Consider the following 27,717-nt stretch of genomic DNA (forward strand, 5'->3'; position numbering starts at 1 on the left):
TTAGTCAGCCGCTTATCTGCGTTGGGGACTCTCAAATCCCTTCGCAAGTTCCCGATTAACAGCCATCATATGACTCCAAGGTGGTGGTCACCCCTCTGCTTGTGTCTGACCTGGTGGCTCAGGTAGCGGCAGAGGTCGCGGCTAGGTTGGCCACCACAAAGAAGAACAAGAACCGCAGGAAAGCGGAGAGGGCCTTGAAGACCGGGCGGGAAAGGAATACCACCATGAAATGGCTTCCATTCATGTCCAGCTTCGTGTTGGAGAAGATGTGCGGCTTGATCCAGAGCGGAGTGAGAACTGACAAAGGATTCAAGGAAGTCCATCTCAATGTTGTGGTGAAGGGCCTTTTTTACCACTGCGGTGTGTCCGTCTGCTCCACTCAGGTGTACAACCACCTGAGGAAGTGGAGGCAGAGGTGGCTCACCATTAGCAGGCTCCACGATCTAAGCGGTGCTCAGTGGTGCGAGGATACCAAATGCATCGTCCTTGAGGGTGAGCACTACTGCGGGCACGTCACGGTGAGCACCTCACTAACTGAGTCCACCTCACTAACTATTTTGATCAGCCACGAGCTGAACTAACATCATTGTCCCTTTGTATCGTAGGATCACCCAAAGGACGCGGAATTCCTGAATGTGACCATTGCCAACTACGACGAGATTCATACCATATTCTCCTTCGGCCTCGCCACCGGCTAGTACACCATGGGATCAAGTGAGCCCCTAGGCTCGGCTGCAGCAAATCCTGCACCTGAGGATGCTGAAACCCAGGAGTTCGACACGGTCAACCTCGATGCTGAGAAGGCCACCGACGCGCCTGAGAAGGCGACCACCGACAAGAGGGAGAGAGGTGCCTTCACCGACGACGAGCTGGTGGCCTTCACCAACATGACTGTTGCTGTGAAGGACGTCGCACAACCATCGGGGACAACAAGACCACGGACATGCACCCTGACCTGTACAATGCGGTCATGGACATGCTTGGCTTCGCCGAGGATGATCTCATGGCCGCCCTCAGCCACCTCGTCGACCACAAGGCCCAGGGTTCCAGCTTTGTCAGCATGATGGAGCCACACCGCGTCCTCTGGACGAGGAACTACCTTGGCAAGTACCACTCCAAGGTGTAGTGGTGCCCTTGAGGGGGTGGTTCAGGGATGCATGCATGGAGCTGGTGATGATGATGATGATGATGATGATGATGATGATGATGATGATGATGATGATGTAAATTCTAGTAGTAGCTAGGATGAAAAACATTTGATGGCCCCCTTTTGTAACTATGATGAGGTGGTATATACTAACCCCTCAGGTGATGGTGAACTTGCGGTGTTAGTATGACACCCACTTTTGTTGTGGTGATAGGATGACACCATGGTAGTGTACGATGAACTTGTGATCCACTTTTGGAATGATCATGCATGCCTCTGTTAGTTTATCATTTGATGTCAACACTTGTGTTGTTCTATTGCTCTTTTCTGAATTGCTTAATCGTTGTGATCGATAACTTCTTCTTCTTATACCATGCTAGTGGTATGTGGTGTTCCGTGGACCGGTTCGAGGAATGTACAAATCATGGAGAGTCTGCCAAGATCAGGTCAATGGCTACTCCAACAGCAGCTACCGAGGGTATGAATCATTGGCGGAGACACAACAAGAGTACCTCACCTTCCTGGAAGAGGAGCTCCTGGAAGACCAGGCCATCGATGAGGCAGTGCCATTAGCACAGCTGCCGCCGGAGGAAGTACATGCTCTACAAGGAGCACCACCGGAGGTACGTCCCAGCCGGGTCAAAGATTTCATCATCGCCTTCCTCATCGTGGTGATCGTGACGATCTTGTTCTTCTGAGTGGTCTCTGATCGTATGTAAGATGCTATGGCATGGTAATCTCACCCTATTTGAATTGTGGTAAGGATATGGAACTGTGATTTGAGCAACCAAACAGCAGATTCCTATTTTCCTGCGTGCAAGTTGGGCTGGAAATAGGCAACCAATCGATGGGGCATGGGTTCCTTCTCCGGCGCACAAAAGGCCACACAGGCTACTAAACGACCCGGCTTTCATGGCCCATGGCCCGTTCGCGACGCGCATGTGATCCCATCTCGCTGGCGCGGGCATGCAGGAAATCGGTGCAGGCAACCAAACGCGCCCTTGTTCAGGGTGGCAATTTGTCCTGCCGATGCATCGTTGTTAGTATGTAAGGTAATATGAGGTTATTAGTGGTTTGAGGGTAGTATTGGTATTCCACCAATGGTATCATCTTCTAGACGATGGGTTTTTATAAAACTAGCTTTGTACCCTGTGCAATCAACCAAGAAATAAAACCCTAAATTTATCTATATTTTCCACAATTCACCTTTTACTTAGTTCTTGCAATTTACCCTTTTTTTACCGATTTCCCCCCAAAATCCTCTTCTTCATGTTCTAGTTCGTCAGCGATCCATCAGGATCCTAACAAATGGTATGAGAGCAATCGATTCTCAGCCCAAAATGTTTCTCCAATTCGTAGCAATTCCACACCATCCTTGCCCGAATTGCGCACCTTCTGCTCGTGTACTCATCCATGGTGACTCTGCCCTTCCCCTTCTTCCCCACTAGCATACCACCGTTGCGGTGACCCAGCATACCACTGCATGGTGTAATATGCAAGTCGTTGACATAACATCAATCAAACACCTTTCCACTAGTATTACATCCCTCGGAGTGGTACAATAGAAACATATGCGAGTCCAAGGCATGTCTATAGAATTACACATAAGCTCTTTACAAAAGATCAACATAGCCTCTTACTTTACAGTGAGGTAAAACTGCAAATAAACCTCCAAAAGAACAAGTCGTAGACTATCTTATGGCTAGATCTAGCTCTAGAGGTACTTTACTTGCTAAAGAAATCTAATAGAACTCTAGCTACTTAGGTGCTAGGATTAGGGAAAAGGTTCCCTTTTATTACTAGTCTAGTTTTCCAACCTAGCTGATGTAGAAGTTGACTCCATTGATTTCATTGATTGGGTTCTCCATTTTGTTGTAGTTGACTCCTTTGTATTTGATTTCCACAGTAGTTTCTCCTTCGATGACTTTAAATCTAAGAAGGGGGTTCAAGAGGGAACGGATGAGTACGAGCGTACTCAGCAAGTTCAATAATAGAAATAGGTGTATCATGCACTAGCTACAGCCATAGTCCAGAAAGTCATAGGCAATGCATGTTTTTGTAAACATTTGTTCAAAAGGTTGCTTTTATTCTGAAGAACTATGTCCGTCAGCCTTCACAGGTTGATCAGAACTTCATGGAGTTCCTTTCCTGCCGCGTTCGCAGTTCCTTCCCGAAACAGGGAGTGACAAGTCACAATTCAATACACTCTACAGAGGTGTGTTACTTTACCCATAAGAAAACTTATCCTTGTTGCCAACTGAGTCGCGTGCTCGTCCACACTTCCTTGGTGTGAGGACAGGTGTAAGATCGAAGCCAATCACTGCCTTCTCTTCGACCCCGCATACCCACCCTTTTGTATTCAGAGGGCCCTCGATCGCACACGAATCTGGAGAGCTTGATCCACGACCATGATACAATCCTTCATAGACCCTATTGCACAAGACGTCCACCTGGGACTGGAGAGCTTAATGGCCTCTCAACCTTATCGTGGGACCAACAGCACCCACACGGCTACGACAAATAGGCACCGTTGATATGCGAAAGGAAGAAGATACATCTGACTTCCCCAGAGCCATTATAGATCTAATGGTTAACACATAATATACTGCGCTATAATCACTAGGTGACATTCGTTGTTAATCCTATGTGAATACATTCCCAGTTGCAATGGAACCTCCACCATAAACTCAAACCATGGTTCCATCACCACATAGTCATATTCATAATTGTAAAGTAATATTTTGCTTTTCAATGCAGGAGTGATAAGTATAGTACTTTGCAAATAATTTGATAAAAATAATCAAATGGCATGAGGAAGTGATGAACTTGCCTTTCTTGACTGCAAGATTATGCAGGGAAGAGCTTCGAGATGATATAACTCCAAATTCTGAAATACCATCATTGTCTGGTAAGAACAATATTTAATTAAATAACTAGCAAAGATGCTATAATGCATAAGTATGAGATGCAATCGCTCTAAGCGTATACTAACCCTATCATTTAGGATTGGTGAGTTGTAAAGATTTTTTAGGGTGTGTTGCACTTTTAGAGTGGTATCACAAACAAGGTTCTTATTAGGATTTGGTTATCTTGGTATCATATACAAGTGGTTCAATACTGTATAGCAATCACATTAGCACATATGGAATAGTAGTTGATATAATCTTAGTATGTAAAGAGCAGTTGTCAAGTTTAAGTCCTATAGGGCATGGTTAATGATTACTTGTTATTTACTTCAAAAGAATAACTTTGGAAAAACATGCTTCTTAATGAACAAGAAATACTTCAAATAGGAGCTATGTGCTTCTAGGGTTTACTAGGATCCACAATTTAGTTCCCTAGATAGGTGTTAGATGGATCTAAAACAAGATGGTTTCATAATAATCTAGTAGTTGCATGACATAGTTAAGCATGAGCATATTAAGTGAATTACTAAATAGGGTTGTTGCTTTAGTTAACCAAGGTGGTGTGACACTACTTAATGATGATGACAAGAATTAACATGTTAGGGATGACCATTAAGGAATCATATAAGGTCTATTTAACTAATAAGACATGAAATAATAATTTCATGTGTATTTGGCTTGTTCTATTTACTAAATCGGGAGAATGCATTTATTTGTTGCATAGTAAGGATCTATAAGTAAGGGTGAAGTTCATATGATCATATTTCATAAACCCCTAGGGTTTTAGAGTTTCACATGAAATATTGAAGTTAGGGTTTAATGCATGGTGGCATTAGGGTTTCCTATTTGTTATTGAATTTTAAATTAATAATTTGTTGAGTAAAAGGTTGAAATGAATAAATAACTTTTGACTACAAAGTAATATTAAGTTTTAATATTTTTCTCATTTTTTTATTATTTAAAGAAAATGATAAATAAGGTAATACAACTTAGAGGTTTAAATATAAATAATGATGTTAATGTTAATGTTGATATGATCAAATAAATTAATTTTGTGTTTTCTTTATTTCCTAAATGGTTATTATTTTATGTATGACATTTAACTAATTATTGAATTTTAATTGGATCTAGGATAAAAGAAAAGGCATAATTAATAAGTGCTAAATTATTATATTTTTATTTTTCTGAAGAATTTGATATTATACTTTTAGTAAATGGAGTTTATTTTTCTGGACATTTTGATCTCTTATTTATATTTTTCTGATTCGAAATGAATTTTATATGAATTTGTAAACTTGTAACTATTTTCTAGAATTTGAATTAAAATAGAAATACTAAATGTACCCGGTCTAACCCTAGCTACTGCTACTAACTAGTGGAACCCTTGACCAGTCAATTGCCACGCAGGGAGAATACCAATTCAACTACCAACAGGCCCCACTGGCCATGTCGACCTCCCGACGGCTCAATGCCGGCGAGGCAGTACACGACGGCGGTTGCAATTTAGAGCCTCTCGAGATGCGTGGATGGGTGCGCCAGCATCCCCACGACACGCGGAACACGATGGTGCTGGTACCCCGACAGATGGTCACCGGAGTTGCTCCGGTGAGCACTGCCTGCGGCGGCGCATGGCGGCCAACAGCGCTAGCGAGCTACGGTGGATGCTAGAGGCTAATAAGGGGTTGTTGAGAAGCGCAAGATCACCCTCGATGCGTGGAATGCTCGCCGGTCAAGATAGTGCATGGGAACAAGATCCACCTCGCTGATACCGTCGCAGTACACCGAAAGGGAACTTCAAAGTTAGCTCGATTCCGAGCTTCCCTTGGACGATTGACTCCACCTCGATGATCACTGAGTCCTGGCGCTTCTCGTGGACCACTCCATTGAGCTTGGGGTGGCCTCCACCATCCGGTTCTTGATTGACACCGGCGGAAGGTAGTGGATGAATATGAGAGATAGGGCGAGCTAGAGTGGGATTGGAATGGCAGTGAAGATCAAGGAGATCACGGTGATCCTCTACACACTTTTATAGCTCGGCTCAAGATCCCTATCGTCATATCCCTACCGGCGACGGCCGAGATGTGACGGAGATGTTGGCATGGCAGACGGCACGAATCAGGACACATTTGGATAAGCTCGGACGCAGATTTTATAGAGCAATGCTCTGAGATGGTTGGCGACGTCCGGGACCATCCTTATCGTCAGCGAGGGACGTGGTCGGTGCTCTCCTCTGTGCTGTTGACTCGGAGAGGAATACGAAGACGTCTGTCTTCTTTTTAGTCGAAACGGTATGGTGGCCTGGGGCTGGGCCACGCCGTGGGCTGCTGCTGGGTTGGTGATCGGCTCCTCCGTGGGCTCTGTTGCGGCCTGCAAGGTAAGTCTCCTCCTCTCTCTATTTTCTGTTTTCATTTTCTGTTTTAAATTTTATATATTGTTATTTGAATTCAAATTTGAACTCTATTGTGTTTTATAAGTTTTTGTTATTTGGAATCCTTCTAAAAGTTATTAAGTGATTCCAAATATAATAATGAAATACTAGGATAATTTTCTATGGGGTTAACACATTGGATTATTAATTGCTATTTGAGTTTTGGGACTTCTTTTTCAATCAATATGATTTTAAAATATTAACCTAGGAGTATTCAAATTATTTTTTAGAAGATTATCTTAACTACCAAGTGGTGGTTAGGGTTTTGATCATGTACACATTTGCAAATAAGTTATTTACAAATGAATGCTTGTTATTTGGTTCCTTATTTAAGAGTATGATCTCATGGCATGATTTTATGTGATCATATTTTCTAGGGATTTAGAAAAATGGTTAGATCCATTCTATAATCACTAATCTTGTTTTAGTAAACTTTAGCTTGAAATTCTTAGGGTAGATCCTATGCTTATCATGGTTAATGCATTTGCTAAGATGGTGGTCCAAATTATAAAACACTACTTAATTTGGTCAACTAAGCAAGAAACCTGGATAGCAAGATAGAGTTTAATATTTGTTTAACACTAATCACCTAGATGGTGTTTAAGCTTAAGGTATATATGGTTTGGTTTATACTTATGATCCATAATACCCAAGTTAGGGAACAATATTCTATATGGAGTTGATCTCATGTTGAATGGCCTATGGTTTTGCTTATGTTTCCCTAATTGAAGCATAAGTTGGAAATGAGGTGTGGTTGGGTTCTACTTATGATCACCAAGTGATTCACAAGTTAGGTTGATATATGGCATATATATGTGATGATACCATGTTGGGTTGATTAGGGTTTGGTCTCCCTAAGGTATTACTAATAGAATATGGCTCTCACCCTCCAAGATCAAGTTGTTTGAACAACTAGGATTAGTACTTCTCTTGTATTCATGCATGGACATGGCTATGGTTAGTATTATAAATTCTCTCACTTCTCAATACTTTGACACATCCTTGGGCTCTACTCAAAATATGATGATATTATTTCGTAAATATATGGTCTGCCTAGGAATTCTACCTTGCTATCTTCTGTAGCTTGTTTTTCAGGAAATCTGATAAACATGCATCTTGTGGCATGCCTCCACCTCCTAGCTGCTTCACCTTGTCCCTATCTAATGTATGGAGTGGCTCTATATGTTGGTTTCCTTATATCATGCTACAAGATGATCAAATGGATGAAGGGGTGTGGCTCCTTTTATAGGCTTGGGCTTGCTCTAGTATGATGACACATAGGTGGGTGACTCTTGTGTTGGTTTGTTGAGTAAGATGCTTCGTTTTCATGCCCTCATCCATAGCAATCATTTGAGCATGAGGTGGCATAGCTTAGGAGGCAAGCTATGTAGATATTTGCATCCTATGTTGCATGAGCATTATCCTCTCATACTACTTATTTTTGGATAGCCAAGTGGCATTTGTTATTAAATGTCTTGTGGATGGTTTTATTATTGTGGATGAGGCACTATATCGTGTGTGAGTGTCTCCAAATTATAATAGTGTTCAAAATGTTAAAGATAAAGGTTATGCCCCAATTTTTTGATGGTCATGTTTGATTTCACCAAGGGATGATCATATGAGTTTCAAAATACTCATAGTTAATTTTATTCAAATAGTTTGAAACTATAGTTCATAATGTAAACGAATTTAGTTTTGTGATATTCCATATATTTAATAAGTTGTGATTTAAATAAGAATGTGTGGCTTTTATGCAATTTAGACCCTATGGATTACCATATTTGGCAATACGTTTAGAAGTGAATTAAATTACACACAAAGGTAGTTGCTAACTTTTAAGTGTTAATAAGTTAGAGTTTCATTCTTAAAGAATGTGTTGTTGTAAGGTATACCATGTTATGATCCTTTATAGGATTTGATATGTGATCCTCACTTAAAGTTTTGTGTAATAGTTCTAGTTCCATGTGATCCAACATATGGATCAAATTATGTCTACCCAAAACAAGGTTTTAGCAAAGGTCACATTGAGGTTTATAGCGATTGACTTGATGAGCTACTTCAATTCCATCAAGTCAAGTGAAACATCAGTTAGTGTGACAAATTTTATTTGAAAGCGCGAAAATTCACCGGATTTTCTATGCATGAATGCAATGCACACATCTGTATTCTCTCTTTTTGTAGCCTCTAAACCTAGGATGTTACAGCCTCTCCCCCTTAAACTGAACTTCGTCCCAAAGTTTGAACACTCTCATGTTTCGGAATGTGGAAATGACATGTGCAGATCATGATCCTTCTCGAACTTTGTAGTAATCTTACGAGATATAATTGAGTATATCCCTTGTCCTTTTTCTTCCTGGAGTCTTCTAGTGTCTGACATTGAATCGTTTTCACTATCTTCAATTCTATGATTTCTTCCAACACTATAAGCGTGTTGTCTTACTTTGAAGATCCAGTGATTGGGACATCTTCTTGTGCTTATGGGCTTTACTGATGGTTGTGGTGAAAATTTCCTATTTAATTTGGGTATCAAAAATTGAGTTCTGAAAAGGATTGTTTAAGGTGGGGTTTTGTCTTCCCTTATTACCGAAACTTATTGTAATGGTACTTAGCAAGGTATTTACAATAGGCATGGTCCTGGTGGTTTATTCCTACGAATGAATTAGACTCATTTAGTCCATCCAATCATGGCTTCTAGTTTATATTAATTATCCTTATTTTGGTTTATTTAGGTTCCATGAAAGGAATCTTTCTAATAATCATTAGTTTTGGTATGGTGAAACTCCTTCGGTCTTTAGCCTTCTTAGCTTTGATTGTCCTCCGACATATTCTTCATCCAACTTCATTATCTTAGACTTACTTGAGCTCTTTCACTTCTGAGTAATTATCAATTACCCGCTCATGTTAGGGGCTAACCCTTACTTCTTCGAGATATGAACCTCGGCTTCTGGGCTGACATCCTCCTAAGAGTACCGTTATATGGGTAGTTCCCAACAACCTTATGAAAATAAGATCAGACTCCTCTCAGTTCAGACCTTCTTCTTGGTCCATCACACTCCAAATGTCATATCTTAATACTTCTCATTCAGACTTCCTCTCCCACTTGGACTTTTCTAATGGGCTTCAAGCTACTTTTCTTCTAATCATTAGACTCCATGGTTAGAGAATTGGTCTTGTCTGGCTTATAGTTTGTACTTTTCTAGAGTCTCAGGAAAAATCTTTGCGGTGTATCCACACAATTGTGGGTATCCGATGTGAATCCTCTGACTAAATGTTTATATAACACAATTATTTGGGTGGTAGGGTTTTATTTGACAACCACTTCTTGTTATCTACACACCAGCTGTGGACTAAACCCTTTTATAGTTCTAGTCAACAAATACATGACTTCAGGTGCTTTCTCTTCATGATTACCCTATATCAGTTGAGGTCTTATTATATCAGTTGCGGCTTTACTTGTCCATTTTCTTTCTTCCGGGGTTTGTTTTGCAAGAAAACCGCTCGTCGTAAGTGACTTCACTTTCATTCCCTCTTCCATAATGAATATGGCTCCACTTCTACTGCTCCATATTCACCATTTTTCTCACTTTCATGGTCCTTCCATGCTGAAGTACTCCTTGATTGAGGATAAAAGTGAGTTTTGATTAGTCCTTCCTTTAAAGTATTGTGGTTGCTTCCCACACTTTACTTCCTTCTTCTAGTGAACCTTTATCTTTTCTTCAAAATCTTCAAAATTCGTCAATTCCTTACACGAATACCTTTACCCTCTAGATCTATAACATCAAGTAAGAACTTGATATTGCAACATTCATTTGCATATCAAAGTCAAACTTCATGTATGGATCTAGTCAATCAACGAAAATCCAAGAAAAATCAACTTTGTGCTTATAATACACATCCTTATATGCCCGAATATAGTAATTGGGAAAAACATCTCTAAACATCAGGCTCAGATGTGTAGTATATAACACCACATAATATAGGTTTATGTTGTGATACTTAGCACGTATATATGGATTACTACTATTTGTCTCAACATTTACCCTAACTTCTCATTTGAAATCGGATAAAGTTGAACAAATTGGTCTAGAATAGTTGTGATCGACCTAATTTCCTTTGAAACTACTACCTTAGCTTCCATTTTGTTGAATACTAACCTCACATGATCTCCCGAGATCATAACATGGATACTCAAAACACATGCTTGTTAGAGCATAGCTCTTATAGTTCAACGATTTATGTACCATAATATGATTTGGTAAGACTTCTTCGGACTATGGACCATGGTTCTAGCATACTTGGCATAGTTGCCATGGTTTTGGGTATGAATTCAGGTATTATCATTTAACACCTTACTTCACATCATACTTCTCCTAAATATTTATGATATTCTACTCCATCACACAATGAATCTCAGGTGAATCATACATGATTACCAACTCTACCATGTAAAAGTAGACTTATATATAAGTCCTATCACTCTTCCTTACCTCCCATGATTGACTCATCATAGGTATATACTACCTCATATAACGTATCTTCCTCACTTAATATCATTCATCTTAGTACTTTGAATGACTCTTACTTAACCATAACTTGCATTGGTATACTTCTTCCAATAGGATATCTTTCTTATGGTTGTATCCTCTCTTTGGACTACCATGTATTGTATACCAACTGTGGTCTACTACCATCTACTATCTTAAGGCTTCAATAGGGTTCTACACATTGGAAATGGTACAGGATATAGCTAGCTAACTTTACTGAAAGAATAGATAAGAAGGATTGACTCAAGTGTGTCAGGATTATTCTCAAGTGAGTATCCATCTCAAGTCATAAGAAGATTTGGTTTAACTAAGACAACTTCCTATAGACACTACCAAACCTATAGGTCTCCTTTAAAGGGTTTTAATCCTACGGTCAAAGCATTTGCTCGGATACCAGCTGCGGTGACCCAGCATACCACTGCATGGTGTAATATGCAAGTCGTTGACATAACACCAATGAAACACCTTTCCACTAGTATTACATCACTCGGAGTGGTACAACAGAAACTTATGTGAGTCCAAGGAATGTCTATAGGATTACACATAAGCTCTTTACAGAAGATCAACATAGCCTCTTACTTTACAGTGAGGTAAAACTGCAAATAAACCTCCAAAAGAACAAGTCGTAGACTATCTTATGGCTAGATCTAGCTCTAGAGGTACTTTACTTGCTAAAGAAATCTAATAGAACTCTAGCTACTTAGGTGCTAGGATTAGGGAAAAGGTTCCCTTTTATTACTAGTCTAGTTTTCCAACCTAGCTGATGTAGAAGTTGACTCCATTGATTTCATTGATTGGGTTCTCCATTTTGTTGTAGTTGACTCCTTTGTATTTGAGTTCCACAATAGTTTCTCCTTCGATGACTTTAAATCTAAGAAGGGGGTTCAAGAGGGAACGGATGAGTACGAGCGTACTCAGCAAGTTCAATAATAGAAATAGGTGTATCATGCACTAGCTACAGCCATAGTCCAGAAAGTCATAGGCAATGCATGTTTTTGTAAACATTTCTTCAAAAGGTTGCATGTTAACCATACAATCCTTCATAGACCCTATTGCACAAGACGTCCACCTGGGACCGGAGAGCTTAATGGCCTCTCAACCTTACCGTGGGACCAGCAACACCCACACGGCTACGACAAATAGGCATCCGTTGATATGCGAAAGGAAGAAGATACATCTGACTTCCCCAGAGCCATTATAGATCGTATGCTTAACATGTAATATACGGCGCTAGAATCGCTGGATGACATTTCTTGTTAATACTATGTGAATACATTTCCAGTTGCAATGGAACCTCCACCATCAACTCAAACCATGGTTCCATTGCCCACCACATAGTCATATTCATAATTGTAAAAGTAATATTTAGTTCAATGCAGGAGTGATAAGTATAGTACTTTGCAAATAATTTGATAAAACTAATCAAATTGCATGAGCAAGTGATGAACTTGCCTTTCCTGACTGCAAGATTACGCAGGCAAGAGTTTCGAGATGATATAACTCCAAATTCTGAAATACCATCATTGTCTGGTAAGGACAATGTTTAAAGAACTAGCAAAGATGCTATAATGCATAAGTATGAGATGCAATCTCTCTAAGCGTGACTAACCCTGATGATTTAGGCTTGGTGAGTTGTAAAGATTTCTTTAGGGTGTGTTGCACTTTTAGAGTGGTTCCACAAACAAGGTTCTTATTAGGGTTTGGTTATTTGGTATCTTATACAAGTGGTTTAATACTGTATAGCAATCACATTAGCACATAAGGAATAGTAGTTGATATAATCTTAGTATGTAAAGAGCAGTTGTCAAGTTTAAGTCCTATAGGGCATGGTTAATGATTACTTGTTAGTTACTTCAAAAGAATAAATTTTGAAAAACATGTTTCTTAATGAACAAAAAATACTTCAAATAGGAGCTATGTGCTTCTAGGGTTTACTAGGATTCCCAATTTAGTTCCCTAGATAGGTATTAGATGGATCTAAAACAAGATGGTTTTATAATCATCTAGTAGTTGCATGATATAGTTAAGCATGAGCATATAAAGTGAATTACTAAATAGGGTTGTTTCTTTAGTTAATCAAGGTGGTGTGACACTACTTAATGATGATTAATGGTGATGATAAGAATTAACAAGTTAGGGTGACCATTAAGGAATCATATAAGGTCTATTTAACTAAGAAGACATGAAATAATAACTTCATGTGTATTTGGCTTGTTGTATTTTAATAAATCGGGAGCATGCATTTATTTGTTGCATAGTAAGGATCTATAAGTAAGGGTGATGTTCATATGATCATATTTCATAAACCCCTAGGGTTTTAGAGTTTCACATAAAATATTGAAATTAGGGTTTAATGCATGGTGGCATTAGGGTTTCCTATTTGTTATTGAATTTTAAAGTAATAATTTGTTGAGTAAACGGTTGAAATGAATAAATAACTTTTGACTACAAATTAATATTAAGTTTTAATATTTTTCATATTTTTTTATTATTGAAAGAAAATGATAAATAAGGTAAATACAATTTAGAGGTTTAAATATAAATAATGATGTTAATGTTAATGTTATTATGATAAAATAAATTACTTTTGTTGTTTTCTTTATTTTCTAAATGGTTATTATTTATGTATGACATTTAACTAATTATTGATTTTTAATTGGATCTAGGATAAAAGAAAAGGCATAATTAATAACTGATAAATTATTTTATTTTTATTTTTGAAGAATTTGATATTATATTTTTAGTAAATAGAGTTTATTTTTCTGAACATTTTGATATCTTATTTATATTTTTATGATTCGGAATGAATTTTATATGAATTTGTAAAGTTGTAACTATTTTCTGGAATTTGAATTAAAATAGAAATACTAAATGTACCCGGTCTAACCCTAGCTAGTGCTACTGACTAGTGGGACCCTTGACCAGTCAACTCCCACGCAGGCAGAAGACCAAGTCAACTACCAACAGGCCCCACCGGCCACGTTGACCTCCCGGCGGCTCAACGCTGGCAAGGCAGTACACGGCGGCGGTTGCGATTTAGAGCCTCCCGGGATGCGTGGATGGGTGCACCAGCATCCCCACGACACGCGGAACACGGTGGTGCTAGTACCCCGACAGATGGTCACCGGAGTTGCTCCGGTGAGCATTGCCTGCGGCGGCGCACGGCGGCCAACGGCGCTAGCGAGCTACGGTGGATGCTAGAGGCTAATAAGGGGCTGTTGAGAAGCGCAAGCTCACGCTCGATGCGTGGAGATGCTTGCCGGTGAAGATAGTGCACGGGAACGAGATCCACCTCGCCGATACCGTCGCGGTACACCGAAAGGGAACTTCAAAATTAGCTCGATTCCGAGCTCCCCTTGGACGATTGACTCCACCTCGATGATCACTGAGTCCCGACGCTTCTCGTGGACCACTCCATTGAGCTTGGGGTGGCCTCCACCGTCCGGTTCATGATCGACACCGGCGGTAGGTAGTGGATGAATATGAGAGATAGGGAGAGCTAGAGTGGGATTGGAATGGCAGTGAAGATCAAGGAGATCACGGTGATCCTCTACACGCTTTTATAGCTCGGCTCAAGGTCCCTATCGTGATATCCCTGCCGGCGACGACCGAGATGTGATGGAGATGTTGGCATGGCAAACGGCACGAATCGGGACGCATTTGGATAAGCTCGGACGCGGATTTTATAGAGCAATGCTCTGAGATGGTTGGCGACGTTCGGGACCATCCTTATCCCCATCGAGGGACGTGGTCGGTGCTCTCCTCTGCGTTGTTGACTCCGGAGAGGACGACGAAGACATCCGTCCCTTGTCGATTGCTCTAATTATTGTGCACTCCTAGCTTATAGTATATCTTATACAGTTACTACATAAACTAAATTTTTGGGAACACCGACTACTGATTGTTTACACAAATGCACAGACTCAATTTCTACAAACATATACAATTTTTCTGAAAATATATAGTATTTTAGAGGAATTTTTATTTTGGTCTTTATATCTTTTTTGTGTAGGTCAAAGATTTAAAACATAATTTGATGAATATTAATGTATACATCCTAGAAATCAGTATGTACCTGTATATTTGTTTTCGGGTATTTTTGATGTTAAAAGATGAAGTTTTTGAATATTTTGGAGAAAATATATTATTCTTTGCCCAGCCTAGGAATAAAAAAAAAAACTGATTTTTTGAGTTAGCTTCTCATTGCACGAAAAACGGGCCATATTTCCACAGCTTTGATACCATGAAGGCTGGGAAATGCAAGCGAGTAATATTGGTCTCTGTTTAACCCAGCACCACAGCAAGATGCATATTCATATAAATGCCATGGCAAGCTAGGAGAGTGACAATAACCAGAAACACGGTACAATGAAGAAAATATGAAATGGAGCAGCGCAGCTGACGACTGACAAGTCTCAACTTTCTCAGGATACGCCCATCTTTCAACATTACAGTGCAGCTGGCTTCATGCTCCAGTTCACCGTGCGATGCGCACGGACGTACACATCAAAGCCGTACACGCCCTCCACAGTAAATCAATCATCCTACCATGATGATGTTTACACATTTCATCCTATAACGACAGTGATAAAGCTACTACCTTGATGATGCATAATTGTATATACACATTTCATTCTAAAACGACAGTAGTAAGCTGTAACCAAACCTCTGCATTCCCCATAATGCTATGATCAACTGTTAACCGTGAGAGCGCGTTAATCCAGAATAAGCAAAGTCTAGAGTTGATACAGATAAGTTCAGTCATCATCAGAAATGTCTATCAGGTCAGGGCTACTGGGTGGATTAGCTGAATGAGGTGGAACCACCTTATCAGTGGCGATGTCGCTTGCCGCTGGTGGCTGTGACTTATGTACAGGGGCTCGAGCCATCACCTGGTCATTAGGGGGGACTGCTGCAATGTTCATACACGTAGATGGAACGGACGGATCTGGGTGGGCTTGAGTTGCCACCAGGACCGCAGGAGGGATCACAATGTTCATGCATTGAGCTGGTGGCTGGGACTGACCTCTAGCGTTTTGAGTCGTCACCCGGCCAACAGGAGAGACACCAACAATATCCATGCATGGAGCTGGTCGCTGGGACTGACACTGACCTCTAGGGGTTTGAATCGGCGGTTGGGACTGACCTCTCGGGGTTTGAGTCTTCACCTGATCTGCAGGAGGGCGTGGAGCTGGTCGTCGGAACTGATCTCTAGGGTCTTGAGTCACCACCTTGTGGGCAGTACCGATAAGAATGAACTCCAAGCATTGCGATTGAGGTGGTGGCTTGGCTTGTTCAGATGAGACTTCTTCCTCCGCAGTTTCGGCCTTGACGGAGCTCATTCCGCTCGCACTTCCCTTCCTTGACCGCAAATAGGTTATCTGAACTGCGCGTTCTCTCTCTCGCTTCCTTCGCTCTGTTCTTTTGTTTACAAGCGGCTCCGCTGATCCACTTGAACATTCTGATTCGTAGATGTTTGCCCACACACTAACACAAGCATACTCCTTTTTCTTTCCCGGTGCAACGCTTCTCGTCTTTTTCCTCGCACCTGCAACGCTTCTTGTCCTCTCAGGTGCAATGCTTCTTGTCTTTTGCCTCTCAGGTGCAACATGGCTTGATCGCTTCAGTTTACTTTGAGAAACAGCACGCTGAACATCTTGAGGACTATGTTGCTTCCCTGCCTTAGCTGAGGAGTTGGTTTTGTTTTGCTGCTTGGGTATACTTTGAGGAAAGGCAGGATGCGCAATGGGTTTCCGAGTCTCTTCAGGCTCACGTTGCTTGTGTACCTTCTTTGAGAAGACGTTGTCCAGTACATTTGCATTGCTGCGACCTACAGAAGAGGAAAGCTCATTCTTCTCCGACGCAACCAAGTTTTGTTTCAGTTTTCTGGGAGCGGTAGCAGGTAGAACACTGAATTCCTGAATGCCTTCAGGCTTGTGAAGTTTGCCTTCTTTGTTCCTGGTGCTGCTTCCAAGTGGTTTTGTATCTTCATGTCTGTCAACCAAGTCTTGCTCAAGCTTCAGTTTCTTTGTGGGAGAGGGAAGCGCAATACTGGATTTCTCAACACCCTCGGGCTTGTGCCACGTGCTTGCTTTCCTGGATGTGCTGCTTCCTGGTGGTTTTGTATTTTTGTAACTCCCTGGAGAGAAAACTCCATATTTCTCTGATAAAGTCATGTCTTCCTCGAGCTTCAGCTTTTTCTGAGATGCAGCAGGCTGCACATTGGATTTCTGAACGTCCCCTGGCTTGTGCCACCTGCTTGCCTTCCTAGAGGTGTCACTTCTCGAAGATTTTGCACTGTAGAAACTCTCTACAGATCTAAGCTCATGCTTCTCCGATGCTACAGATGTTTGCTTCCTCTTCAGATTGCTCAGAGGGGAAGCAGACGAAACAATTGCTTTCTGGAAGTCCTCTGCCTTCTTTGAGGAGCAACTACCAAGTGATTTTGCATTGTTGCAACTTCTTCCCAAGAAAAGCTCATGCTTCTCTGATGCAACAAACTCCTGCTTCAGCTTCAATTTTCTCCGAGGGGTAGCAGGCACAATTGCTTTCTGAAAGTTTTCAGCCGTATTACTCTTGCTTGCCTTGCGCGAGGAGCTACTACCTGGTGATTTTGCATTCCTGCCGCCCATTTGAGAGAGAAGCAGAAGCTTGCTTTTTGTATTTGGTTTTGGCACAGTATAATTCTCCCGAACTTCATCTGAATCTGATTCCTGTACAGCGTCTTGCGACTTGGATGTTTCAGATGTTTCAGTCAGAAACCCTCGCTTACCTGAACAAGCCATGTTGTTAGTTGATATGATAACATGAACTTACTACAATAACATTAGCTATAACAGGAATTGTCTTGGGGACCATTCTGAAGTGCGTTCTTACTGGAGAATGACATTTCCCACTAATATTGGAAGTACTGAAGTTTACATAATGAAATGATTAAACAAAACAAAAGTTCATTACATCTAAACATTTTATATGATCCACTTAGGTACTCAAGTGTAGAAAGAGCTACCATACAGTGGACTTGATCCTTCAGTTGTTAGGGCAACAGATTTTTTTTCAGTTTCAGTGCTACTCCCAGCAGAGACATCTCTTTTTTCACTTCTTGAAATAGCATAAACGAAATAATATACATACAAACACCTACAACATCAACTACAAAATTTTATAGTACATGGTAACCACTCTGAATGTATCAAGCTACAGAATAAAATACAAAATGGGCACAAAGAGCTGCATGCTGACAATAATTAACGTGTTTCCTTATAAAGATGGAGAAACTTGAATCCATACTTTAATTGTGCTTGCATGAACATGATGCATCAATGGCAGATACAAGAATGTAAAATTGTTTGTAAACCACACTAATTAAGGTGGATTACATAGTAGGAAAACTATGAAGCACAGGAGCCAAGTTAGTTCAGAGCTTACAACCAACAGCATAACCTTTCGGAACCATCTTTTGACCTCGTTTCGCTGGCACCACATAAGTACCACCGCAATTCATCTTGTGACTGCAGAAAAAAGCATGAGTCAATACACCACACAAACAATAGTTGAAAGTAAATTACTGTTATGGTGCTGCTAGAGGGATGGCGCGAAAGGCCGGCCAGGGGCCTTGCCCACGGCCGGTGGCAAGAGGGAAGGGATTTCCTTCTTAATTCTTGCTTCATTAGATTGATACGTCCCCTGTCCTTATACAGAGAGGTTTACTTGACCCCTAAGCAAACGATCCTTATCTCTAATTAACCCTAAGACTAACGGGCTATACCGCCAACCCAAGCCCATTATGTACTCTAACACTACACCCCACCTGGACATGCAGCTCGTCCTCGAGCTGCAACCTAAACAAACCATGACTCGACGCAACACAAACCTAACACCTAAAAACGAGCATTTTACATCTCGACTTGTTTTATTACTCTCAACCTGAAATGGACTGGGATGCTTTATTGTTAACCCTTGAACATAAAGTGGACACCATCCGCCCGTCGGACGTGCACCTGTACAGCCACCTGGATCCCATGGAAACCAGCGGGACAAAAGGAGCCCGCGCGGCGGCCGGCGGCGGAATGCAGTGGTGCTACGCGGTGCGCTCCTGTCGGTGACACCATGCCTTCTCCCCGCCGGATGACTATCGATGGTGCAGACTTTGAGGTCGCTGCCTGCGGGAAAAACAGCATGTCCGCCGCCCGTGGGGGAAACCGCATGCTCAAGATCCCCGACGCAGCGGACGAGATCGAGGTCCGTTGCGCAACTTGGAGTAGCTGCAGCTGCAGATCACGCATCTCCCGCACACGCCGACGCACTAGGAGGCCGCGCGCAGCAGCCTGCAGCCTCACCGCCGCTGGCACGTGGTGGATAGCGATCCAAGCCGGAAGCGGTGACGGTGACGGTGACGGCAACGAAGGGAAACAAACCTGGTGGAAGGGCATCCCGGGCGGTGTCGATGTAGAGCCCGGGGCCAAGGTCGCTCCCACAAAAGGCAGGGATGGCGTCGGTGGCGGCAGCAGCCGCTGCTGCGGTGTTAGTGGCGACGGCAGCTGCTGCTGCTGTTGCAGCTGCCCACCGAACGGCAGGGACAGCGTCGGTGAGGACAACAGCTGCAGCGGCGGCAGCTGCTGTTGCTGCTGCAGCGTCCCGGTGGGGAAGAAGGCGGCCGGCTGCTGGAGAAGAGGGACCCCCGGCGCCGAGGTAGGGCCCGGCCCGGAGATGGTGGGCAGAGGCAGCGGGGACTGCAGCAGCCCGGCGTCGGGTGGAGGCGACGACAGCAGCAGCGTCGGCTGCAGCGGCCTGGCGATCGCGGCGAAGGCCGCCTGGTGCGTCTGCTACCACGGCAGCAGCGCCGCCGCCGGCGGCGGCCCGTAGGGACCGGCCAGGAAGAGGCGGATCTCCTCGACAGCAGTGGTGAGATCGCGGAGGGCTGCGGTGATCTCCGCCGGGGAGAGAACGGCGGGAACGTCGGAGTGCGGCGGCGGCGGGTGGGAAGAACTCGGTGGAGGGCTGGACATGATCGAACCCGGGAAAGCTGATACCAAGTGTTATGGTGCTGCTAGGAGGATGGCGCGAGAGGGCCGGCCAGGGACCTTGCCCACGGCCGGTGGCAAGAGGGAAGAGATTTCCTTCTTAATTCTTGCTTCATTAGATTGATACGTCCCCTCTCCTTATATAGAGAGGTTTACTTGACCCCTAAGCAAACGACCCTTATCTCTAATTAACCCTAAGACTAACGGGCTATACCGCCAGCCCAAGTCCATTATGTACTCTAACAATTACTAAATATTATCAAGAGATACATTGATATAAGTCACCTAGAGTATTAAAAAACAAATGGAATATGCATCGAGTTATCAGTTTGAGAGGTCATATGCATCTGAATGTTTCAGAGGCAATCTCACAAAAACCGATGCACCATCGACAGTCCAAAAGGGCACATCTCGACTTTGGGGTTTGGGCAACAAAACAACAGTTAAGAATTTAAGGTACAATTTTGCAAGGCTATCTTATAATCATGAACTCATGATTAATTATATGTCATGGAAAACTTATGCAGTCTTACTTGTGCCAGTAGCAAAGCATGTTGCCACAGGTTGGATGTTGGCTAACATTCTCGATACAGCAGGAATCGGATGGAGGGCCCAGCCTTGTGGCCCTCACAAGTGTATCGCCACAAGATTCACACTGAAAGATGAAAAATTGAACATGTCGGTAAGACATAAAACTAGAAAGAAATTTAACAACAAAAGGAGTTCATTGAAAAATGAGAGCTATGGAAAGTAGTACCTTCCACAGATTGCCCTGGATGCTCTGGAGCTCTTCCGGACTGAAATCATGGGTTGTGGTGATACAATAGCCACTTTTTGGCCTCTGGATGGCGCAAGCAAAAAACGAAATCATCAATGGAGTATAATGGTTTATAACTTATCTGCCAGAAAATACTAACCAGGTAATCGTCAATGGAGCAAGCGTTGATAGCATCCATCCAATCACGGAAAACAGGACCATGCTTACTGCATGAATTCACAAAAATAATTAAGCTGCAGGCAGGCTGCGAGATGACTAAATTGGAACGCACAATCTTAGTTTAACAGGATATGAGCATTTACCAGATGTTCGTCGTACCATACTTGACAAATAAGATTGCATGAATCATCAGATGCAGAAGGGCGTTCTTCAGATCATCCTTTGTGCGATATTGCAGCATTGGCTGATAGAGTGTTATGGTTTTGCTTCCAAATGAACAGCATCCGAAACCACTGCTTATAGACGATGAAATCAGTGCTTCCTTAATCCTTTTCATATAAACTTTGCAAACACAATTTAATAACCAAGTGAAACACTATATTAACACATATTTTATAGCCAAGGATCAACATGCAGTAAAAAAACATCTCTTGCTGAAGTCTATCTAGCTAATGTGATGATGAACTTTGTAAGGATGTGATGCAACCTAAAGAGATAATTAGCTCAAACAAGAAGTCAACGGGAAAATGCTATATTTAAAATCAATAATTTTTTTCGAGAAAACGCAAAGGACTCTTTGCATTTCATTGAAAAGGTAGAAGTTGTTCACAAGCCTCCTAGGAGGTATTACAGGGGTTTATTACAGCGAAGATTTTAATGCACATCCCAGGTTGTTGGTAGCACGTCTCTCAGTCCCTTGGCACCAGCTAGAGCCCAGGCCGCTGCTTCCTCTTTGATGTACACCAATTTCTTGAGGAATAAGAGCATCTTCACTCGTTGGTGCCCCCAGGCCGAAATCTGGCGCTATTTTGCGCCGGACTGGAGGCAAGTTTGGCCTGGGAGGCGACGAACTCCCAGCCGTGTGCCTAGGTCGGCCCCCAGCCAGCGAATTCTGGGTGCTGAGGGCATCTCCAGCGGACTGACCCATCCGGTCCTAGCCTGTCCGTTTCGGTCCGATTGGACGGCCGGACAGCCCGCGCACGCTTCAGCGTGACGCAAACGGTCCGACCCGTCCGCGTGACGCATCCGTTCACCAAATTTGGGGAACCGATGCGTCGGCGCGGACAGCGAGCGTGTCCTCCCGTGTCCGCCGTCTTGGGCCCGCATGGAAGCGACCCAACGGTCTTCCACATCTAGCCATCAATGGAAGATAACCCCCACCCGATTCGGAGGGGATTTTAATTTGCTGAGATTTCCTCATGAGAAAAGTAAAGGCCTTTTTGATGGACATTGGCCTTTCTTGTTTAATGCTGTCATTGATAGCCTAGACTTGAGAGAGGTGTTTATGTCTGGTCGACAATTTACTTGGGCCAACAGCTTGCCTGAACCCACCTACGAAAAACTAGATCACGTGTTGATGGATACCGAGTGGGAAGATAAATACCCTATGGTGTCGGTCCGTGCACTAGAACGTATTGAAAAATTGTCTGACCATGCTCCTATCCTCCTAACTACTGGGAATCCCCGACCTGCTTGTAAACGGCCGTTCAAGTTTGAACTTGGCTGGTTACATCGAGAGGGGTTCCATGAGATGGTTAAGACGGTTTGGGAGAGACCGGTTGGGTGCAGCACTCCAATTTTGAGATGGAATAATAAGATGCGGGCTATGCGCAAACATCTCTCTGGTTGGGCTGCCCATACAGCCGGTATTCTTGAAAAAGAGAAGGCTCGCTTATCATCTGTGATTGATGAGCTCGAGGCTTTACCGGAGGTAAGACTGCTGTCTCCGCAAGAGATTGAACTTAAGAATCAGTCCAATGCGCAGATAGCGAGTCTTCTCCGAGAAGAGGAACTCAAATGGTATCAGCGTTCCAAAGCCCAATTTATATTGGAAGGAGATTCGAATACGCGATACTTCCATGGCGTAGCCAATGGGAGACATCGGAAAAAACGTATTCACTCTCTTGTACAAGATGAAGGGTTGATTGAAGGCCACGAGCAACTCAAATCTTACATTACGAATTATTATAAAGGTCTGTTTGGTCCTGCGGAGGAAAGTGGATTTTCTTTAAACGAGGACTTAACGGATGATATACCCCAAGTATCTATGGAAGAAAATGGTCTTCTAACTGCACCCTATTCAGAGGAAGAGGTTCAGAAGGCAATTTTCCAAATGGAATGTAATAAAGCACCGGGTCCAGATGGTTTCCTAGCTGAGTTTTATCAAACTTTTTAGGATACTATTAAACAGGACCTTCTAGCTCTGTTTAGTGCTCTGCACATGGGACAACTAGAACTATTTCGTCTAAATTTTGGTGAAGTAATTTTGTTACCGAAAGTTAATGAGGCAGAAAGGATTCAACAATATAGACCTATTTGCCTTTTAAACGTAAGTTTCAAGATTTTCACGAAAGTGGCCACCATTAGACTTAATACGGTCGCAGATCATGTTATTCGTCCATCACAGACCGCTTTCATGCAAGGAAGAAATATCCTGGATGGGGTAGCGGTTTTGCATGAGACAGTACATGAAATGCATACTAAGAAATTACATGGGGTTATTTTGAAATTAGATTTTGAAAAGGCGTATGATAAGGTCAAGTGGTCTTTCCTTCAGCAGACTCTCAGGATGAAAGGTTTTTCTCCTGAGTGGCGTGCTCTTATCAATGATTTTGTGTAGGGAGGAAGTGTGGCAATCCGGGTTAATGATGACACCGGACACTATTTCCAGACACGAAAAGGGTTACGCCAGGGGGATCCATTGTCACCAATGTTGTTTAACATTGTAGCGGATATGCTGACAATCCTGATAGAGCGGGCCAAGTTTGAAGGGCAGATTGAAGGGGTGATTCCACATCTAGTTGATGGTGGTTTATCTATCCTTCAATATGCCGATGACACAATTCTTTTTATGGATCATGATCTCGAAAAAGCTCGTAACCTCAAATTAATTTTGGCGGCTTTTGAGCAATTATCGGGATTAAAAATCAATTTCCATAAAAGTGAATTGTTTTGTTTCGGTGATGCCCAAAACGATACGACTCTATATGCAGAGTTGTTCGGTTGCGGGCAAGGCCAGTTCCCTATTCCCTATTTGGGTATTCCGATTCATTATCGAAGACTCACAATTGCTGAATGGAAAATTGTGGAAGAAAGACTACAAAAACACCTTAGTAGTTGGAAAGGTAAATTGTTGTCCCTGGGAGGAAGACGATACTCATTAATTCTGTACTAACTAATATGGTACTGTATATGTTATCATTCTTCCTCGTACCAAAAGGAATTCTGCATAAACTCGACTATTATCGATCCAGATCCTTTTGGCAAGGGGACAGCGAGAAAAAGAAATATCGACTGGTTAAATGGAGTATAGTTTGTAGTCCCAAAGATCAAGGCGGGCTTGGAGTTCATGACCTGAAGGTCAAGAATTCAGCTCTGCTGGGTAAATGGCTTTTTAAGCTCCTTATCGAGGATGGGATTTGGCAAACTATTCTTCGGAGAAAATATATCGGCTCCAAGACGTTATCCCAAGTGGTTTGGAAACCTGGGGATTCACACTTCTGGGCTGGTCTAATGGCGACAAAAAATGTCTTTTTTCGCCATGGAACTTTCTCAATTAAGAATAGAGCACAGATACTGGGAAGATGCTTGGTTAGACAATGCACCCCTAAGTGAACAGTATCCTGCGTTGTATAGTATCGTTCATCGCAAAGGATATACCATTGCTACAGTAATGGCTACCTCTCCACCGAATGTGACGTTCAGACGAGTTTTGCTAGGACAAAGGCTATTGGCGTGGAATGCCTTAATTCAAAGGCTGGGGGATATTAATCTATCACCTGAACCAGATGAATTTAGGTGGAATTTACATGTAAATGGCTCTTTCTCGGTCAAATCTTTATACAACGCCATATTCATTCTGATTTACCTGTTGATAATAATAAGAAAATTTGGAAGATGAAGATACCATTAAAAATAAAAATATTTGGATGGTATCTTCGTCGAGGTGTCATCCTCACCAGAGACAATCTTGTTAAGCCGAATTGGCACGGAAGTAAGCGATGTGTTTTTTGTCATCATAATGAAACTATTAAACACCTTTTCTTCCGTTGCCAGTTCGCGAGATCTATTTGGTCTATCATCCAAGTAGCATCTACCTTGTATCCTCCAACTAGTGTGGCCAATGTATTTGGCAATTGGCTTCATGGTATAGATTCAAGGTTCAAGTTGCTTCTTAGGGTGGGGGCGCTAGCAGTTATCTCGGCGCTTTGGCTAAGTAGAAATGACAAGATTTTTAATGATAAAAATTGCTCTTTGTTGCAGGTCATCTACAGATGTACAGGTATTCTCCGTTTGTGGTTACCTCTTCAGCGCATGGAGAACCGAGACCTATTTACGGAGGTCTGTACACGGTTGGAGGCTACGGCGAGGGATACTTTTTCCCTACATGGGTGGCAGCATAGTCTACGGATTGAAGCCCCACCCACACCTTAGGCGTTATATGATTCATCGTTCCGATATGTATTCCGCCTAGTTTCTTTTTTAGTTTGGCATCTTTTTGGACTTAAAACTCATAAACGGCTGTGTGCATCCTGGTTATGCAGAGGCTGGATGTAATTGCTTATCAAAAAGTAATAAAGCATCATTTATCGAAAAAGCCATCAATGGAAATACTCTGGCCGCGCCGCCCGACGCCTGTGCTCCTACTCTGGCTGCGCCGCCCGACACGCTCCTACTCTGGTCGCGCCGCCCGACGCCTGCGCTCATATTCTGGCTGCGCCGTCTGCCGTCCATCAATGCCGGCGTTTCATTCTAAGCGCTGGCATTCAATGCCCCGTCCCTTTATAAGCAGGCAAACGTCGACCATTTTCTTCCACCAGCTCTCATCTTCCATTGCCCACCACCACCACCAGCACAACATCACCGCAGCCATGGCCGGCAGCATAGGCTCGAGGGGAGGGCTCCTATGATGGCCTCTGGGCCGTGGCTGTGGGCGTGGGAGAGGCCGGAGCCAAGGCCGACGAGGAAGGAGTAGCGGGGGAAACCAGAGTCAGCCACCAGCGTTGTCGTCGCTACCATCGTCGCCCGAGCGGGTCGCCATCGACCTCTCCGGCTTCGAGTTTTGCGTGACCATCCACCAGGGCATGAGCTGGGACAGGTTGCGCCTGCCCTAGAGGTTCGCCTCAATCGTTGATGGGCAAGAACCCCACCATGTCCTCATGTGCGTGTCCAGTGGCGCGACTGGCATGTGGCCCGCGAAGGTGATGTTCGACGGCGAGGGGCAGATGTTCCTCCATAACGGCTGGAGGCGCTTCGCCCGCCATCGATGTTGGGCACTTCGTCGTCTTCAAGTACGACGACCATGGCGACTTCAGCGTCAAGGTCTTCGACGAGACCATGTGCCGCCGCCACTACCACTCCGACGAGGACGACTAGGAGACGTCAAGACGAAGACGATGTAGTTTCTACTATGTTTTTATTATGTTTTTACTTAAGTTTCTATTTGCTTCAAGCAAATCTGCTAATATGTATGCAACAATGGAGTAATTGAACCTCCTTGTGATCCTAACCCCTATGCCGTTATCCAAGGTGTCAAAATAAAGCATCAATGTAGGACAAAATTAAAAGCCCCCCCCCTCCCTGAAATTTGAACATTTTGCACGATCTCCTCGAAACACGGAGCTTCTCCCATCGAGAAAAGGAAATGAAAGGCAGGATTGCAGAGAATCTAAGTGGGGGAATGTAAGGCAGGAGTAAGAAGAACAAAAGAAAAAAAAAGTGGGTGCATCTTTTATGGAGATTAAGAAGAATTCGGCGAGCCAGCCGGGGTTCCAGCAACAACCTGCACGCCCAAAATCAAAGAAACGGGGTCGCAAGAACCGACTTGAGCAGCAAAAGCAGCAGCAGGTGGAGGAGGCCGGGAGGAGAACGAGGCCTACGTACCTGCAAGTCTTCATGCGCGGGGAGGTGCACTCGACGGCGAATGCGGCGTCGTCGAGCGCGCCGCGGAAGTAGAGCCTGTCGTAGTGCCGAAACAGCTCCCACACGTCCGGGTTCTCCTCCAGCTCCGGCTCCGACGCCGATTCCATGGCCGTGCACCCACTTCAAGGCTCACGCCAATGCAGGGACGGAGCAGCAGCAGAAAATTCTCTTCTCGGGGGAGCAGGCAAGAAGAGCCGGCGATGGGAAGGGAGAAGGGGAAAAAATTGGGGTTTTTGATGTTGAATGCGAATGGTGCTGGGAGAGAAAGCAGGAGAGGTGCTGTGCGACAGTGTGGGTAGTGGTTGTGGCAGTGAGGCTGACAGTGGGCCCGCGTGGAGACTTTGGCTCTGGGTGCGTGGTGTGGCTGGACGGTCGAGATGCTGAGTCACGGACTCTTTGACTTGCCATTGGCTTCCAGCTCGCGTGAGGATTCCACACCCAGCAGGAGCTACAGGAGTAGACAATGAAAAGGGAAGAAGGAGCTTCTCGCTATAGAACTGAAAGTTTTACTGTGTCCTCTCTTTTGGTTCCTTTGATGTAGCTGTGGCATCGTTCTTTTTTACTGTGCATTCTTGTTAAACTATTCACTTGTTCAGGGTAGCAATTTGTCCTGCCGATGCATCGTTGTTCATCGTTGTTAGGAGTATTTGGCTAGAAATCTAGAATCCTAGTGTATCACACTCTCTAACCTTGTCAGGCTTCTTTTTTGCCAGGAAAGCTTGTCAGGCTTTCATTGCTATTGGAGTTGTGGGAGTGTAACCCGGATATTGAATTTGTCTTCAGGAAAATACTTTTGTACTTACACGTATG

The 27,717-nt window shown here is 43.3% G+C and overlaps 1 protein-coding gene across 1 annotated transcript; it reads right to left on the reverse strand.

Annotated features, from left to right (window-relative positions):
• Positions 1 to 15,782: 15,782 nt before the first annotated feature.
• LOC124656890 (DNA-dependent metalloprotease SPRTN-like) lies at positions 15,783 to 27,014 on the reverse strand. The gene is made up of 8 exons (XM_047195549.1): positions 26,869 to 27,014; positions 21,129 to 21,278; positions 20,966 to 21,032; positions 20,806 to 20,889; positions 20,582 to 20,703; positions 18,457 to 18,536; positions 17,114 to 17,629; positions 15,783 to 16,972 (listed from the first exon to the last, which is right to left on the reverse strand). The coding sequence occupies exons 1-8, from the start codon at positions 27,012 to 27,014 to the stop codon at positions 15,783 to 15,785; spliced, it is 2,355 nt and encodes a 784-aa protein (XP_047051505.1).
• Positions 27,015 to 27,717: the final 703 nt, after the last annotated feature.

The sequence above is a fragment of the Lolium rigidum genome, chromosome 5, assembly GCF_022539505.1.
Source record: "Lolium rigidum isolate FL_2022 chromosome 5, APGP_CSIRO_Lrig_0.1, whole genome shotgun sequence".
NCBI lineage: Eukaryota > Viridiplantae > Streptophyta > Magnoliopsida > Poales > Poaceae > Lolium > Lolium rigidum.

Coding starts and splice junctions, on each gene's coding strand:
- LOC124656890 (XM_047195549.1), bottom strand. CDS start 27,014: ATGGAATCGGCGTCGGAGCCGGAGCTGGAGGAGAACCCGGACGTGTGG. Junction 21,033..21,128: donor TATGGTACGACGAACATCTG/GTAAATGCTCAT, acceptor GAATTCATGCAG/TAAGCATGGTCCTGTTTTCC. Junction 20,704..20,805: donor TCCAGGGCAATCTGTGGAAG/GTACTACTTTCC, acceptor TTCATCTTTCAG/TGTGAATCTTGTGGCGATAC.